At 40.9% G+C, this 18,954-nt stretch overlaps 1 protein-coding gene across 1 annotated transcript; it reads right to left on the bottom strand.

Annotated features, from left to right (window-relative positions):
* Nucleotides 1-4,756: 4,756 nt before the first annotated feature.
* On the bottom strand, nt 4,757-17,644 carry slc6a3 (solute carrier family 6 member 3). Its single transcript, XM_022753424.1, has 15 exons — nt 17,585-17,644; nt 16,974-17,184; nt 15,993-16,124; nt 13,590-13,806; nt 12,026-12,164; nt 11,268-11,402; nt 10,301-10,404; nt 9,416-9,540; nt 8,468-8,580; nt 8,006-8,134; nt 7,748-7,847; nt 6,055-6,155; nt 5,208-5,375; nt 4,971-5,042; nt 4,757-4,780 (listed from the first exon to the last, which is right to left on the bottom strand). Exons 1-15 carry the CDS (start codon nt 17,639-17,641, stop codon nt 4,757-4,759), a joined length of 1,827 nt encoding a protein of 608 aa, XP_022609145.1. The 5' UTR covers nt 17,642-17,644.
* Between the last annotated feature and the right edge of the window lie 1,310 nt (nt 17,645-18,954).

Below are 18,954 nucleotides of genomic sequence, written 5' to 3'. Positions count from 1 at the left end.
CACATCTGAAAAGACATCAATGAACAGAAGGCTACTGATGAAGCTAAACTAATGTATATATTTTATTGTGTTTTTATGGTGTGTAGCCTTGGAGTCGAGAGTGACAGGAGACATGGGGGTATAAAGGTTTAGATGTGACAACGTGCTCAGACTAGGTTCAAGTGTTATCACGGGATTTCGTTCTTATATACAATATGTGTTGTTCAGTTTGAAGATTTCAGTTCAGTTGCTAGCTGATTGTATGTGACTTTATGTGCAGTTTTTGATATGTTTTAAAATGTAAATTTTTCTTTTTTTCTATAGGGCTTTTAATCATCCCACAGTAGAAAGGACATGAAGTGAGGATTTTAGAATTTGTTCACATTGAGCTCTCACTTTCCACCTTGTGCCAAAGAGGTGTTCTCTTCATGGACTAAGGCATCTGGGGAGCTGTATGAACATGGCAACTGTGGCGATGGTGTGATGATGAATGATGTGATTACACAGAGTGAGACGCAGTGCCTTTGTTTCACCAGCAGAAGGCAGTGTGCAACAAAAAACAGCTCACACTTGACCGTCCCACACAATTGAGAAATAAGTTTGAACCTTAGCTCTCCTGCTGTCCTATCTCTTTCTCTAAACACATGCCTATCACTACCCAGAGTATCCAGTGATCACTATATCAATCATCTGCTCTTTCATTCTCAGTATTGAGGATCCAGAGATATTTCAGTCAAAGCCGGTGCTTCCGATGTTAATGGTGTGCATTCTCTTTTGCACAATGCCAAGATAAAGCCAAAATCACAAATACAAATAAGAAAATGCCTTTCCCTTCCCCTTCTCCTTGTGTATATCCTTTCAGTCTCAACACCAGTGGCAAGACATGAAATTATACATAATTGCTGTTGGTTATTGGATGTGATAATGGCACCTTTTAAACTCTATCCTTGCATGGCCACCAAAATTGCTTTGCAATTGTCCCAGCTTCACAACATTTGGGAAACCACACAGCAAAAATCTGTCACAGCTCTTTGCGAGTGTGAACGAACAGAGGTAAGGTGACATCAGCAAACGCACATTTAGGTTTATTAAGAACCCCCCACCCCACTCAACCCCACCCCGCCCATCAACAGGTTTACTGCCACACACCGACAATGGGGTTGTAGACTCAGTTGTAAAGTAACATATTCAACAATATTTACTCTGTGAATGTAGCTTAATGCTAATGTGACATTTTCAGCTTATCTCTCATCTCTTCTACTGTAACGCTGCCGTGTGCCAATGTTAGAGGCTTGTTGAGTGGGTAATTGTTGTGGAATACAAATGTGATGGAGAAAAAAAAAACGTTTTATTTACGTTTGGAAACCTTATCATTAAAAGGAATGTGAATAAAAATTGAACTACAAATAAAATGTATTTGTTGCTGCAATAACTCCCTCTCCCCAGCTGCAGTGTGCACAGGGACAAATGGTGTGGAGATCATGTGCTTGGTCAGGGATGAAATAGGGGAAAATGACAGAGATGACACACACATTTTATCCACAAAGTATTTCTGCCTTTTCCTGTGACAAAATAACCTATAATAAGTAACTACTGAATAAACCCACAAATATAGAACTACACCTACATGCACAACGGGAGGCTAGACTGCCCTGTCCTCAGTAAATATGACTGATTGCTTTTTGCAACAGGTCAATAGTGAATAAACCTTGTGTATATAAAAAAAAAAAAAAAAAAAATCTAACTCAAGTGTGGTGGTCAGAGCAGCTACTGTTGAGAACAAATGTCAATATATCCCAAAGCTTTTTAGACAGCAATCATCCTCAGATGTTGTCTGCTGAGGATATTGGCTCTTATGTGTGTGTGTGTGTGTGTGTGGACTGTCCCTGAGACAGTTTGTTTTGACTCTCCGGTTTCTGTAATGAACACTGTTGATTCAGGGTCATGCTGACCATTCTTGAAGAATCTCACAACAATTATAGGCACTCCTGATCTTGTTAGGGCTGTGCTGATGTTTCCTTATCTGTGCTCTATGTATTTAGGTAGTGGACGTGCACATTGATCTGTTTGGAGGCTCGACAACCAATGTCTCATTTTGGAATATTGAAGCAAACATTATGAGGGATCATTATTTATTATTGACTTTATTCATTTTGTCACTGCAAGCGTTAAAGAGGAACCCTGACATTTCTGCTGCTTATGATTAACAGACTAATATGTTTCTACAGCTGCTAGAGAAAACCGTGAAAATGCAGCCACTGGGAAAGTACACCATTTTTTTAATGGTGTAAGGGCAATGGTAGAATGTGATTGAATGTAAGTGATATGTCATTTAATTTCACAATATTAGCTTTGTTTATTTGTATCTAATTAAACAGTGAGGAGTAGTGTACAGTGACTCAGCAAGATGAATCATGTGATCATAGAAAATGTTAAAACTTCATGCAATTGCCAAAATGTAAGCACAGTGATGAAATGTACCGATATTCCCAGGAACAACAACTGGTATTTTTATTTTAATCTTTTTGGCTAAATGACTTGATGCCAAAAATGCAAGGAGGCAGTTTTGACCTTCCATAAAAACCAGTGGAGTGCTACAGAGAAAGGGCTTGAAAGTGGCACAGAGAATATTAATTTAATTATAATATAAAACAGAGCAAGAAAGGGGGTTGGCGGATTGTGCATTTTAAATGTAATAATTGAATTCATCGTACTTTATTTGACAGTACAAAACAATGTCATACACCACAAGGCACAGTACAGCAGCACAGGCATACAATTTGGGACATAATTAACCCTTCAGTTTGTTACATGTACCACAAGGTGAGAAGGGTTTTATAGTTTCTGATCAAACAGAAAGAGTTTATATGGATTTTCCATGTAATTCTCGTCAAGATCATTAAGGCTAATATGTATCAACTTCACAGTAACAAAGCAATAATCTCCATATACTGTATTATCTTGTTGGTCTTGTTATTAAATATCATACAATACAATACAATACAAGCCCCTCTACATTACATTTACTTACACAGATATATAACTTTAATTACTTCATATATTACATTACACACTATTCATTTGCAGTTCAATAAAAAGCAGCGTTTTAAACAGTCTTGAAATACTGAATAAGAGTCTGTAAACGGTAAAATTAAAGCTTTATGCTTTCTGGAGGAAATGTGACAGTCGTAGCTTCCTAATCACAACCTGAAACTCTGAGGGGGAGGGGAAAAAAAAACAGGCAACAAATCTCCAATTATATAAAAATAAAAGGAAAATTTGCATTGGCACTATTTTGTTATAATGGGGAAGGAAGATAAACCTGGTATGATAAAGTTAACAATCAAGTGGTCTACTGATTAAATAAAGTAAATAAAATATTCTCATATGAGGACGTGATATCTCAATTTCTGAGTTCATTTTCGTCTTTGGTTGATTAAATCAGCAGCCTGGCTGATGATGCTGTGTTTTCAGTGTAGAAGCTGAGTGGAGTTTTTGTTCACTTATTAGGTTGAAAGGGCTCCGGGGCTCCAGCTGTTTCAAACTATTTCAGTCTGATTATGTGCACCTCAGAAATTTTAAACTGTATCAGTGACAGTTCAGTTCCAGTGTGTTTTTTTTTTTTTTTTTAATTTTAGGACCCACGTAATTATCTTTTAAAAGGATTGTGTTTCTGTTTGTCCATCCAATGCAACTAAATGCAGGGACACAGCAAGAGGAAGTGACTTTTATTTTCAGACAATCAATTCTATTGATTTGTAACTGATGAGTCCTTTGTGTTTATGAAAAAAAAATGGAGCCAGACATGGTTTTAATTTATTCAAATGATGTCATTTTGGTCTACTGATGTAACAGCCGTTCTTTCCTTTAAATTATTTTGATGTAAACAAAAGTAAGTGTCTTTTTTTTCAAAGCCTACAGAAGTCTGTGACATAACATCATAACAGTCTTTAAGAAGAGCAAGTGAATAAATAATTACACAAACGAAAAATGGACTGGGATTCAGTAACACGTATGGCATTCAGTAGATGTCTGCTCAGTCTTAATCCAGAATAACTATATGAAGATAATTTAAAAAAAATAAAAAGCTGTCTACTGCTAATGTCATTAACTAATCAAACATAATCAAAAATGAAATAAAACAAAACTTCCTATTGTTATGTGTAGCACCTCAACGTCTACGCCTCATGTACATTAACAAAATTGTAGTCTAAGTTCTCACCCCCAAGAAATGCCATGGTGAACCGGTCTGTATCCTTCCACACCTGTTGCTTTCACTGCTCCTTGTTATGAATGGGTAATACAAGAAAATCTAAGAATGGGTTTCACACTGTTACAAGAGCAAAGTGAAGCTAACCAACAGGCTAGAAGTTACACGGCATGCCTTCAAGGTGACATTTTTTTTTTATTTCCTATTTATGGAAGTAGCAGGCTGAAACACCACATGACCTGTTTGACTGAATCCCATTCACCAGTGTCGACACAATGGTGGAGAGGGTCAATGCACAGCTTCACACATCCACTGTTGAAATTAAAGAACACTACATTTTCTATGGGTTTTTTTTTTTCTTTTTTTTCCTTCGGCACTTTTAAACAGCTCCCACCACAACCACCACCACCATCACCACTGATCAATTTAAATGGCTGTTTCTCTCTTCCTCTTAGCTCTTCAGGCCTTTGCTGTGCATGCATTCATCCACCCAATGTCCATACTCTCATTTTCTCTCTCTCACTCTTTCTCTCTATCACTCTCTTTCTCTCTCTCTCTCTGTAGGTCTCAGACCACCAACCAGTGATGCAGCTGTGGGAAAAAAAAAAAAAAAAATATGCCCATGAAATCAAACAAGGACTATCCTACGGCACAGTCATAAAGGTTAATTTAATTTCAATGGGATAGTAGTCAGAGGAATATTAAATATGCATATTTGTGTAAAACCAGCAGAGATGTGATGTTTAAGATTATAATAAATCATGTTCGAGTCAACGCTTACAGTGAACTGCCGAACCTCCCCGTTGTCGACCAAATGATGCTCTGTCTCCGGGGTGATGGCATAAGCCAGCCTCTGTTACAGCAGAGAGAAAGAAGAGAACAGAACACTGTACTTGATCTTAAATGAGAGGGCTCCATCATGACATAGGGAACCAAACATGAGAACAAACAAAGATTAACCTTTATGTGAATCATTTCACCTCATTTTGGCTGCCAAGAAGACGTAGCTCAGACTTACATCGCAAAACTTTCCAGGCAGAGTGCAGAGTTTGTAGATGGCATAGAGAGGCACCATGGACATTGAGGAGATGGCCAGACACCACCCCACCATGTTGGCCCACGGAGGAAACATGTAGGAGCCGTAGTTCGGAGGGTTGAACGTGGCAAAACTCACCACCACCATAAACTATGGGAGGAAATGTTATGAATACGAAGCACTTGAAAAGCCATCTGTTCAAAGGGAAAGCAAATTAAGTCATATGATTTGCATAGCGCGGCGTGGGATGAGTGCGTGATGGACGCCACGCCGAGTGTTCATTCATTCTGTGGTTGTGGAACAGTGGAGAAGCTTCCTCCCTCAAATCAGAGGTTCAAGAGAATTTTCTTGAGTGTTCTCCTTTACTTATCTTGAGAGTGTAGTTCAGGCATTAGGTAAGAATGCCCTCTATGATGTGTCTCCTTTTGCACCAGAGTTATAGCTGTGTTATATAGGGGTTATATACCTCAGGTGCCCTGGGAGCAATTGAGGAGCAGGAGGTCTGGTTTACTTAACTCGCGTTCTCTATGAACTTGACCTGAATAAGCAGCCAGGGCTGTCGGTAGAAAGATGGTTTGGGGTCAACGTGAGATAATTGGTGATTTTTTTTTTGGTTTAAAATCACAGTCTCGATTCAATCTCATTTATCCTGCTATACTACATTATTTATCTTTTGTAATTTTTTAGTATTTGATATTTTCAGTTTGCATTTCTTTTGTACTGTCCAATTTGCTGCTGTAAAACTGCATCTTATCTTATCTTATCTTATTCTATCTTATCCTATCTTATCTTAACTCTCTCTTGTGAGGGTTCAAAAAGTAGGACTCACCAGGAGGAAGCAGGGGCTGACAAACTTCCAGCACAGCCTCCAGTACCTGCCTGGTCGCTGGCCAATCATCTCCTCAATGTCATCACTGAAACGATCCACTCCTGAAACACATGGAAATATTCACATCTCTTCTGCTTGGTATGTTTCCAGCAGAGGATATCAAGTACTTAAATATATACACATTTTGAATGTGGCCCCTATTCATAGGTTTAAAAAAGTTCCCCATACAGAAACCAATAGATGATTATAATGCAATCAACAATTTAAAATTTGCAGAAACTTAAGTCACTCTGCGGTTGTAATAAGCTTCTGTAGCATTTGTACCATATCACCATTTTCCTTTCTCTCTTAAAACTGGCTCTACATTTTCTCTTGTGCCCTCCTGCCTAGAGGGCAGCTCTCACTGCAGAGGAAAATATCCAGACTGACGAGCAGGTATTCAGCACAGCTAAATGTACTTCTGTAGTGGACAGCAGAACGAAAGACCACAGTGGCCAGGGGTCAAGGGTTCCTGTCACAGTTAAGAGGAAGGGGAAAAAGGCCCAGTGAAGCCTTAGGCTTGATTTATCTGCCTTGCCAAGGTCGGGACCCACCAAAGTGGGGCAATATGCTGACCCCCTACTGCCTGCGGCCTGGTTAGTATTTAGCCCTTTATGGATCTCTCCACAGTCAGGTTCAGGAGACATGAGACAAGAAACTCAATACAGAAGTTCAGGTCAACTGTTTTCCCTGACCTTTTAGATTGCCTTTATAATAGTTTGTGCCGGCTGATGTTTCAGAATTGAGGTCAGGTTTTCACACGCAATGACATTTTTTTTTCCGCTAGTGGTGCAGAGGGTGAAAATATATGCAAAGATAAACATCTGTCAGTAACGCAATTGGTCTTCAGCCATTAATTTACAAAAACACACAGATTCTACAGCCCCTGAGGAGAATCCAAACAGCTAACACTATAGTAACGTGTTAGTTGTCTTAGTGACCATAAGAGGTCACCAGGCTGTGTAGTACAGACAGGGGTTACTACAACTACTACACAACTAGAGGATTTCGTCCATGTTGTGCTGAAAGAGTTCAGGTATAATGCAGAAAAAATCATCACTCCAAAGAAAATGATCTTATCTCATGCAGAAATAAACACTGGTTTACAGAGACACAGTGAGTCAGAGGAATGTAACCTAAAAACATACACAGCACTGTGGAGATGATGGTAAACGGATGTCAAATACAGTGTCAGAAGAATCAGGCTAGAAACTTGCCACCCACAACTATTTACAATCTAGCTAACAGATAGCTGACTCCTGCCCATGATAAATGGGAAGCGCCTGTTCCCCAGCTGCACTTTTCTTTATGTGGTGCCTCACCACTGCTGAATGAACACATGGATACCTAACACTGGCAGCAGTCAAACCTCACTGAGCTCTCACGAGCACCATAGCTACAGTATATCATTGTACCTTAACAATACATGCACAAAGACCTGGCCAGAGACTGAAGAGGTCAAAACCATTAGCGGGAATAGAGCTTCTAGCTGCAGTATCCTTTTGTCTAATAGCAATATGTTGTATGGAGGCACAGAACACCTACACCAACAGATTTCTCATCAAAACCCCTAATATAACATCAGCTTTGTGGGCCATGAAAACATGAATCATCTGTTTTTTCCTTCCTCTTCTCTCCCGTCCATCTTTCTCACCATAGAACCACGCGATGCCGATGGCTTCAATGAGCACTCCAAAGAGAATCGATGTTCCTGCTGCAAAGTGGTCCAGCAGAGTGAACACATACATCCCACCCTGGAAAGACAGAGGGATGAGTATAAGATAAGATTTTCTATTATATACAATTTTATCATACAAGTTACAGTAAGAACAGACAGAATTCACTCTGATTATACAGTTCATTGCATTTACATTTGTCCACCTTTGATTAGTGCGACCAGGATGATACTTACATTTGTCACACAGAAGAGGGAGATGAGAAAAGTGGCAACAACAATGAAGAGGGTGAACAGCTCCCTGTGCTTGTGGAGGAATTTGAATTCATCGATCAGCCCTGTGATCACCGACTCCATCCCGCCCATCTACAAGACAAGACACAAGAGTTAGAAGAAAAACTCAAAGTCAGTGAGAGCTGAGCTGCTGAGTCACTGGATTTGTGTGCCGTGTAATAGCTCGACTGCAGCTCCAAGACACAACAACAGCAAAGTAAATGTAATTTAAATGTATAATTAATAAATGATTATGAATACACACAAACACCGGAGGTATAACATAACAAAGATATGACATCATCATCATCATCATCAATCTGCCCTGGCATAGTCACGTGTTATCTGGTAGAAAAAAAAACTGAATTGGTGATGAGTCCATGTGTGTGTGTGTGTGTGTGTGTGTGTGGGTGGGCACATACTCACAGCACTGTCAATGCCCAGTGTCAACAACATGATGAAGAAGATAACTGCCCACACTGATGACCCAGGTAATGTTGCAATGGCTTCTGGGTAAATGACAAACACCAACCCAGCACCTACGATACAAGAAAATCACTATTAAAGTAGAAAAACAGAAGAAAAAAAAAACGCAGTAGCATTTGGAGCATTTAAGATGAAAGCAGCCCTAAAAGTCACCTCCAAAATAGATCGATAAAAAGTGAAAAGTATAGTTTAAGATTAGATATAAGATACATGTTGTAAAAAAAAAAAAAAAAATTAATGAAGAATGAAGAAATGTTGGGAAACATGATTAGTTTTAATTGATGCATAAGCAACACAGCAACCCAGTACCACCAACAGGACTGGTGGAATTTACATCCAGTTACTGAATTCACACTGGGTTTTCTCCATTGATTTAAGTGCTGGCAACTGAAAGTAGCCCATCTTAAATATTGCTGACTCTTAGAGTAATTAAAGAATGATGCGCATGATACTGCTTCTACTCTTCTGGCATTGACAATTCCACTGTCAGCTGTTTGTAGTGTCACTTAATAGCCACCGTCATGGACTAATGTTAAAGGTAGGCTGATGTGGGTAACCCAAAATCAACAACCTATCACAATATACCTTCCACTCTCCTGTTTCCCATAGCACATGACTGACACGTGCAGAGAAGCTACAAAAGTAGGTTAGGCTCGTAGTCAAAAATACAAAGAGCGACGAGATACGGCTTAAATGAGCTCAGGGGAAATTTTCCTGCAACAAACACTGTTCTGTTTAGTTTTAACCAATTGATTGAGCTCCATTTTTTAATACATTGTATCTCATCATTAATTTCCGAAAGCTGAATGGAAAGCCTTAACTTGATGATATAATGAACTGATGATGATACAAAAACCACATTACAAACACAAACAAATAACATCATACCATCTCTGGCAACTTTGTCCAGGGCCACGTTGTGTTTATGGGACATGTAACCAAGGAAGGAGAAGACCACGAAGCCGGAGAAGAAGCTGGTTAAAGAGTTGATGGAGCTGGTGATGATGGCGTCTCTGGATTCATAAAATCAGATACGATGGAGAAAAATAAGAGAACAGTCCAAAAATGCAACAGTTCATTAGTCAGTCATCTGCCATCACACAGTCAATATCTACATTATTGACTAGCCAGCGACTACATCATAATAATGCTGGCCTGCTGCAATGAATCCGGGTGGCAACATAGTTTAGAGTGACTGGATAGAGTTTATCAATGATTATGTCAGTCAGTTGGTCAATATCTTATCTGTTATGTAACAGACCAGCAGCAACCTGTTGTCCTGATTTCTTTTGGGATATGGGGTCTAGTGTCCCGCAACTGTAAAAATGGTTCGGTAAATACAGGAAGTTAACAAATAAATAAGTTGGCTGCTGTTAAATAAGGACAGAGCTTTTCTCAAAGTATGTCAGAAAGAGGAGAGCTGGCGAAATCTACGCATTTGTCAATGTCTGGAAACAAAAAGGAGGAATCCTCAAGGTGGACGGTGTCATGTGTCAGTTATCAGAAACATTAAATAAGGCAAAAAAAGGAGATAAAAGCCTCCCGTGGGATGCTGATGATTTTCAAAGAGTGCGACAGTTTTGATTGGTGTTACTGCTGTCTGTCGCACAGCATGGTGTCAAAGACATAGCGGGTTTCAAGGAGCTTCAAAGGTTATTGTAATTCACCTGCTTATGTTGCACGTGTGTGTGTGTGTATGTGTGTGTATGTGTGTGTGTCTGTAGAAGCCACTCCCTGTCCTCTGTCCTGCCTCTCCTCCCTGTGTGTGTTTACCTGTAACAGTTGTTGCTGAATTTGTTGTAGCTGGAAAAGGCAATTAGCACACCAAACCCCACTCCCAGCGAGAAACAGATCTGTGTCGCTGCCTCAATCCAGACCTGGGGAGCGACAGAACAAGCTCACTTGTGTGAAGCGGCAAACAAAAGGCACAGGAGAGGAAAAAAGCCATTATTAGGGATAATTGCAGGAAACTCATTCAACGGCAGTAGATGAAAGACGCTTGTGAATATGGGGGGTAATTTTGCAAATTACTGCTCCATGCATCTATCTAATCTAATTCTCCAATTGCTGCCATGCATCTCTCTATCTCTCTCCTCCTTGCTTTCTCTCGCTTTCTCCATAACTGAGTCCTTTAGTCCTGCATGGTTACTTATTGAGCTCCTCGGTGCCTGCTATTAACGTAAATAAGATATTGTTATAAGCTGTGATAGCGGGTGTCACAGATAAGGAAAATATTAGAAACTGTTACACCAACAATTTTCTCACATTTTTTTTTTACAGCCTGAGGAGATCCCTCTTTAACTTCTCATTGTAAACCAGTGTGTTTAATTCCTTTTCCATATTGGTCTACAGGATACAGTGAAGGAGAGTGACAGTTAACATCTCTCAGATGTTATGTATTAACCCCATTCAGGCTTTTCACATTCAGCCCTGTTGATATGAAAAAAAAGGCTCAATTTGAGAGTGGACAGTGTTTTTGGTTAATAACTCTCAAGAGTTTATGAGGATAAAATGTACCCTCTGCCACTGATTTATCACTGTCACCAATTTCTAAATGCAATCATGTTACCCTATGCTTACTTTCTATTGCACATCACACACTTACATATCAAGTGATAAACTTAAAATGTCAAAGCTTTCCTTTAAAGTGCCTTTTAGCCACTGTTTTCCCCCCCATGCCGCTTCCACTTCTTCTCCTGCACCCCCACCACTCTCACCTCACTTGTCCCCCCCCCCTCACCTTGGCGTCACAGAGTCTCAGGAAGTCCACAGAGAGGTAGGCCTTAATGCCATCGATGGCTCCGGGCAGAGTGACTCCGCGGAGCAGCAGCACAGTCAAGACCACATAGGGCATGGTGGCTGTGATCCACACAACCTGATCAGGGTCGCACGCGTCACACACACAGAGGATAGCCGCACACGAGGAAAGAAGGCCACGCACACATGAATACGTGCAAGTTAGAGTGAAAATACACATTTATGCTGTACATACATATACAGTGGTCTTAAACTCTTTAGTGGATTTAAACTGGACTTGAAGACGTATTGTTTCCTCATCACACATAACCTTAAAGGGTCTATTTGCATGTTTTCTCTGTCACCGAGTGTGATTTCGAGTGGTGGTGATTATCGCTTGACATGAGCTTTGGCCATCTTTACATTATAATACTTCCTCTGAGCAGCATTACAGATTGGTGACAAGACGGGCCGGGGCTAGCTGGTTAGCGTGCTAACTTCAGTAGAAGGAAAGATGTGATAGAGACGATAGTGAATGCTGGCGTTGCTGTCCACCACTGGAGACAGCTGTTAAGGGTAAGGGAATGAAGTCTGATGCTGAACATGCAACGTTTCTTTTAGACTGGTAAGTAAAGAGCTGTCAATGTTAACGCTGGATATGCAGCAATAGCAGAACTTACAAATGGCTCCTTTAAAATAACGGCATAGCTTAAAGTGACTTATGACTCACGTACGAAACATAGCTACTATGTCATTTCCTACCTTGCCAGAGGTCTTGACTCCCTTCCAGAGACTGAAGTAGAGCAGAACAATCACCACAGCCAGACAGGAAGTCAACTGCCAGCGCGGACGACCCAGGTCATCAATGCCATTACTGTCCTGGATGTGGAGCACCCCTCGTCTAAGGAAAGGCAAGAACAACGACATCTCCTGAGTCTACTGTTTACAGTATATCTAAAGGTCTTGTATTTAGTATATTCTTCCCATTATAGACTCATTTGTCAAAGACCAAACGGAGCAGTTCAGGAATATTGTAAACATTGTACCATAAACCAAGACCTAGCTTAAGAACCTGTTACATGATAACACTATACCAGTTGTTGAGACAAGTACCCTCAGTAGGACTGTGCTGAACATTGCAGCCAATGTCTAAGAAGCTGTATGGCAAGTGCCAAGGCGCCAGCTACTGGTCTGATTGCAGGAGGCATCTTCTAGGAACAAGACTGATGCACACAAGACTGAAGGCAAAGCTTGGCAGAGGTAGAAGACATAGTGACCAAGCAAGAAACTAAGACCTGAGTCCTGCTGAAGTCACTTTGAGTCTCACCAAGAGACATTTATAGATCACCCTGAATTAAAGGATTCTAGATGCATTCAGAATTCAGTGAATTCAGTGCCTACGCAGCCTACCTGAAATACATTATTATTCACGGCATCGGTTAAGCTATGCACCTGGATCTGGATCCTGCATAATGTTGGATGAACAATCAATGCCTAACCTTGTTGAAAGCTGAGTACCTGGTGTTCATCAGTGACACGTGAGAAACCAGGAAATCTTGCCAGATGCAGCAGATACTACATTAAGTGTTTGCGCATGTGTTGCAAATGCTGCAAAATTTTACATTATAGTAAATCAAAAGGTCTCAAAGATCATGACAGCCTGCCAAGACAGGAAAACATTATGGCAATAAAAGGCGACAGATTTGAAAGAGTACTTTTATATTACATTCGAAAGAAGTTCAATATGACACCTATAAAATCACCGAACACTGTTGGTGCCTTGATTCAGATAATTTCAGAGGATGAGACTGAAAAAGATCGGCCAGTGCTCAGCTGATGTGGTCAAATTGTCTGCAGGTGGTTCTGTGTGAACAGCACACTGCCATTTCAGCTAGCATGGATGACATGCCTCGACTGTCACAACAGAACAACCCCTCACTTGTTGGAAAAGGAGACACCTGGTCAGTTGCACAGGGAGGGAGGCTGCAAGAGCTAAATGCAGCCAAACACTGGATCCATTTTGAGGCAAATGCATCTGATGTTAATTTCTGAATATTTTATTATTTGTTTAATTATTCATAATTGGACAATACTAAATCTAGACAAAGGGCTGATAGTAATTACAGGAACTTCAGTTATTCTGTAGATTCAGTGCATCAACTCTGTAGCATTACTGCAGCAAACTTCCTCTGAAGGTTTAAGTAGTTGGAGAAATACATAAAGTATGTTTGCCTTTAACTGCAGTTTCCATGTTTGCGTGCAGCTCCAAAGAACTCAACAACAATAGGTTGTGAATGGGAAATTAAAGTTCTGAAATTCAACTCACTCAAAGTACTCCTGGGCAGGGGTAACCTTGTCAAGGTCACTGACTGAGCTGTTGTCAGCCCAGTCGGAGCAGTTAGGACTGTTCCAGGTGTTGTTGCAGTGGACCCAGGGCAGCTCGCCGGTGAATGAGGAGAAGAGGTAGAACAGCGCCCAGGAGATGATGACGTTATAGTAGAAACCAACGTAGAGTGAAATGAGGATCACTGTAAAGCCCACGCCTGCGAGGGGAACACAAATGATCAATACCGAAAGTAAAGACAGAGATAAGAGAGTGGAAGGGTGAGGAGGAGGGGTGGCAGACAGCACCCACTGCACAAATTAGCACCTGAGAGATATAAGTGCCTTCTGCCTTGAATTACAGAGCACTGCTTTTCATGGCTGATTTCCTTGACTGTAAAGCTGTCCAGCGGTGGAAAGTGCTTTGCTTACGTACTTCCAGTTTTTTATACTTCTACATTTCAGAGGGAAATATTGTACTTTTTACTCCACTACATTTTTCCAACAGCTATAATAATGGTGTTATTTGTATATTGTTTTATTTTTGGTCCTTTTAAGAAAAGGACCTGAATACTTCTCCCAACACTGAAGATGTCCTAGTAGGATGACGCACACAACACAATACAAAAGACTGACAAATACTATTGTCTGCCCTATTTTAGTGAAACATAGATGATCATGAAATCATTTTATCGTCTATCTTGAGGGACCAAACCAAAAGGCGACCACAAAGTCACCTTTTCCCATTTTCCTACCGCATACACCCTTTCCCATATGACATCACACAGGATACAGTGAACCAAATTATATTCAAATCCTTGACAGTGGTAGTGCTAATCTTAGTTATTTTTAGGTGTTAAAACCATTATGAATCAGTAGAAAAAGTAACATATTCTACATACAGTCCAGACTTAGGCATGACTCTGCTGAGCAGTGACTACATTCTCACAGATCCCTGCACAACAGAAAGCTCAGTGTGAGTACAGTAGCCTGTGACACATGCCTGCGGTCTCACAGAAAGCAGCACAACTTCTCAAGATTGCCTCTTCATGCCTTAATTATCAACACATCTACCCTTTCTATAAACCTGAAACAATGTCCAATCTTCTAAGGCTGAATTTAATTGTTAACCTTTGCTAAGAGGCATGACCAGAACTGTGCCTTATTGATTCCTTTGTAATGTGGATGTGATATTTGTCCAGGGAGCGATGCCTCTTATTAGCGCCACATGCGGCCATGCTATCTCTCCATCTCGCCCCGTCTCCCCTTCTTCAGTCCTTTTCTTCAAATGCATTGATCCTGAGAGGAAACCAGCTTGTTGATCAGAATAATTACTGTCAATATGGGCATGTGTATGTGTGTGTTTGAATAATTACTGTTATCCCCCCGCTGGGAGACAGAGAGAGAGTGAAGCGTGTGATTAGAACGTCAACGTACTCAGTGTGGTCCCTGACAGACGGCACATGTTCACACACACAGGAGGCTCACGCTCAGAGACACACCACACACAACACACACAACACACACACACCACACACACACACACACATCACACACACACACACAAAACAGTCACACAGCACAGCACACACACACACACACACACACACACACACACACACACACACAGAAACACATGGAGCAACACGTACACACTGCGGGCCACCTTCAGACCAGCAAGGACGTGATCAACAAAAGACAGTGCTATGGCTTCATACTGTGAAGCAACACGTGGTCTGCTGGTATTTGACGCTGTATTTCTGATGCATCTCTGAATTTATAGAAAATGTGTTAAATATGAATTGAAGTGAAACCATAACTTTGTAACTATAAGAGCAGGGTATACACTGCAAGGGCAGATGGATGAATACACAATACACACAAGTCACATCTAGTAAAATATATGAAAACATGAAGTGTATCATTATATTTTCAGTCAATGACTTTGCTCAGAAATGTGGATTGGTCTTAATGTGTGTTTCTCCATTAGTGTACGTTCAGGTGGCATTCTCCTAAACTGCGTTTTGCTTATTGATGTGTTGAAAAGTACCCAGGGAGAGTGTCAGCCCGGTGCTCCTCCGCCACTGTTTGACAGAAGGATTTGGACAATCAGGACAAGAGTCTAAAAGCCCAATTTTCATTTGCTTTCCATCTGAGTGCCAACAGAACCTGATGCTGTGGGGAGGATAAACAATGCCTGTCGCTGCTCAGCGCGGAGATGAGCAGACAAAAGAGACTGGCATGTGGACAGGCAGGCATGTGGGCAGACAAGCAGACGGAGAGACATGTAGATATTGAAGGAGGTATGCTATCGGACAGACAGGCAGGCAGGCGGGCAGACAGATGTACACAAAACGCATTTGGATGTGTGCTCACGTGTGCATGCGTGAGTGGAGTGACTTCCTACCTTTAAATATGGGACAGATCTTCCAGACGCCTGCTGCACCCTCTCTGTTATACTGTCCCAGAGCCAGCTCCATGTAGAAGAGAGGCATGCCTGCTATCACCATGAAGAACAGGTATGGCACCAAGAAAGCACCTGCAAACACACACACATTTTCGTAAAAAAGACTGATTATTATTATCTGTTGTATTAATATAGTGGTTATATAATTGAGCTAATTAATAGCTATTTAATTTAGCTAAATTAAACCTAAGCAATATTTGATAGTGAATTTATTTGATATGCTATTTCAAGACAGATTTTTCATTTAGTTTTTCAGCATAATAATTCAAACCTACACAAAAATTTGTGCTTGCCCCATATGTGAATATAGTTTGGGCTAATTGCCCCAAATGAAACTCAGCAATATTGTCCCTAAATATGGATATGACAGGATGTCGGATTTGGGGACATACAGTGTCCCCAGAGCAGGGTGTCAGCCTCGACCACGGCTACAGTATCATTTACAGCTCTTAAAACATAATGAGAGCTCTATGTTAAACAGCCATAATTAGTGGCAGTGATTGTTAGAGCTAATCTATTCGGAGCAGCTGTGGTGGTTTTTCCCCTATTTTGATCTCTGTAAAGGGTTGGAAAAAATCACAAACAGCGACCAGCATAGACAAGGAGCTGAAACACACATGCAAACATACACACCTGTGAAAATACTGTATGCGTGAGTGTGTGTGTGTGTGTGTGTGTGTACGCGCGCATATGTATACGCATATGGTGTATGCAGGTGAAAAGATCCAGTATGCATGTGTAAATTAATTCCACCTTTATTTCCTCTTCTTCTACCCTTTTTCCTATACCTCCTTCCTCTGCTTCCTTACCCCCTTCTCTATCTATCCTCTACCTCTCTCAGTGCAGCAGACAGGGGGACCCTTTACACCGGGGAAAAAAAAAAAAAAAACAGCTTCCCTCCCCTCCTTTCATCTCTCTCACCGCCTCCGTTCTTGTAGCAGAGGTAGGGGAATCTCCAGACATTGGCAAGGTCCACGGCGAACCCAATGACCGACAGGAGGAAGTCAATTTTCTTCCCCCAGGTCTCTCTCTCCTCCTCCCCACTGGGGTTGGTCTGAGTCGGGGTTGGAGCCACTAAGGTGGTGGAGGTGAACTGGACCCCGTTCTGCTCCTTTACAAGGATCAGCTCCACCTGAAGGGTCATGAAGTTCATAATCAGTCAGATGCAAAGTAGAATCATCTCTCTGTACACTCCCGCAGAGCGGCCACATTTACATGTACAAGTATATACATATACATATATGTATGATTTAATGGCTGTCTTATTATTCTCTCACTTCCCACACATGGCAGACAGTAACTATCACCTTCATTTTATGCATTTTCTAATGTCATCTGTATAGTACATACACTTCAGATCTAGAAATCCATTTTACCCTCCAGAAAATTGAGCTTTTTCCCACCCAAAGGAATAGATTGAGCCAGACAGAGCAAGTCAAATGGAAATGCACCACACAGTGAGTCAGTAAGGTTTTCTTTATCAGGTTAAATTTATGCCATTAATCCACTACATGTGTCGGATCTGCACTGACCTCTTTGGGGCCCATGGTGTTGGAGGTGGGTTTTTGCGGGGCTACAACCGAGGACATCAGGCCGACAGGGACTCTCTCTGTCAGCATGGAGGGGTGCACAGGCTTTGGCAGCGAAAAGCTTGGGAGAAGTTGTGGAAGAGGAAGGAAGGTAGATGCAGCTGATGAGTCCTGAGTGCAGAATGGGACAGAAAACACATGAAGAGAGCTTTCTCCTTCCTTTTATGGGAAATTATTTATTGCTGCAAATATTTAAAAAAAAAAAAAAAAAAACCTCAATGGTAACTCAACATAACAGTGCTCAAAAAATAACCAATACAAACTGAAAAAAAAAACTTTTAACATTGAAGCTGTAATGTTACAAATTATAGCATTTTTCATAAAAATGTCAATGAAATTTTCAATATGTTACGCAGCCTGGTGGCAAATACTGAAAAGTGATTTCCAGGATTAGAATTGTTACATGAAACACAGAAAGAGCAAGAGGAGAAAAAGAAAAAATCAACGGAGAGTGATGGGATCTGGGATGAGGGTAACACGAAGGGGTTGGGTGAGTGTCTCTACAAGGCCATCGCAGCGTGCTCATTTCATTTCACACTTGTTGATCGCCATTTTGCTCACAGATTTGGCCCAGCGGCTACAATCCCTGTCTAACCACAACCTGTTGTTCACCAGATTTAGTTCTGATTTTTATTAGAAAAAGTATCAGTAAGAGGCCAAAGTTTATTTCCTTGGTATAAGAAAGTGTTCACAATAAACACATTTTGAATTTCTACAATAGATAATGTGCATTCTGTGCTTTAGTTTTCATTTTCACATCATCATTTAAACCTGTTATTCCACAAAATTGGTACAATTCTTTTTTGCTGCCAAATTCAGTCATTTATTCTGTTAATTTCCTGTCACCATCAGACATCAAATAACACCATAGGTTACAGCCAAATTCTTCAAATATTCAACAAAAGGAGAAACATTTACTCTGAAGTGAGACACTCACCTTTGCAAAATGACAGGTGAAAACACTCCTCCAGTTGTCAGTTTGGACGATTTAATTCCGGTTGTGCTGGTGTTCTTCAGTGCGCTGCAAACTGATGCTGACCATATTGACGCAGACCGTCCTTGAGAAGTTAAGACTCAGACCCAGATTAAAGCAAAGATGTTATTTAAAACAGAAAGAAAAAAATGCAGTGAGAGACAGGAGACAGGAGATGGAAGATAATGACAGAAGAAGACGAGAGGAACTGGTAAATCTATGATGTGATGAGTTGAGGAAAGCCCTCCCACCCTCCTTGGCTCCAGTGACAGACACACAGAGCCTGGAGTACCCTGTGGTCTGGTATGGAGATCTGTCTGCGGGACCACTCTTGAAATAT

The sequence above is a fragment of the Seriola dumerili genome, unplaced genomic scaffold (genome assembly GCF_002260705.1).
Source record: "Seriola dumerili isolate Sdu_G_001 unplaced genomic scaffold, Sdu_1.0 BDQW01000191.1, whole genome shotgun sequence".
Lineage (NCBI taxonomy): Eukaryota > Metazoa > Chordata > Actinopteri > Carangiformes > Carangidae > Seriola > Seriola dumerili.
The sequence above is the reverse complement of the archived record's forward strand: the minus strand, read 5'-3'. Positions and strand labels throughout refer to the sequence as shown.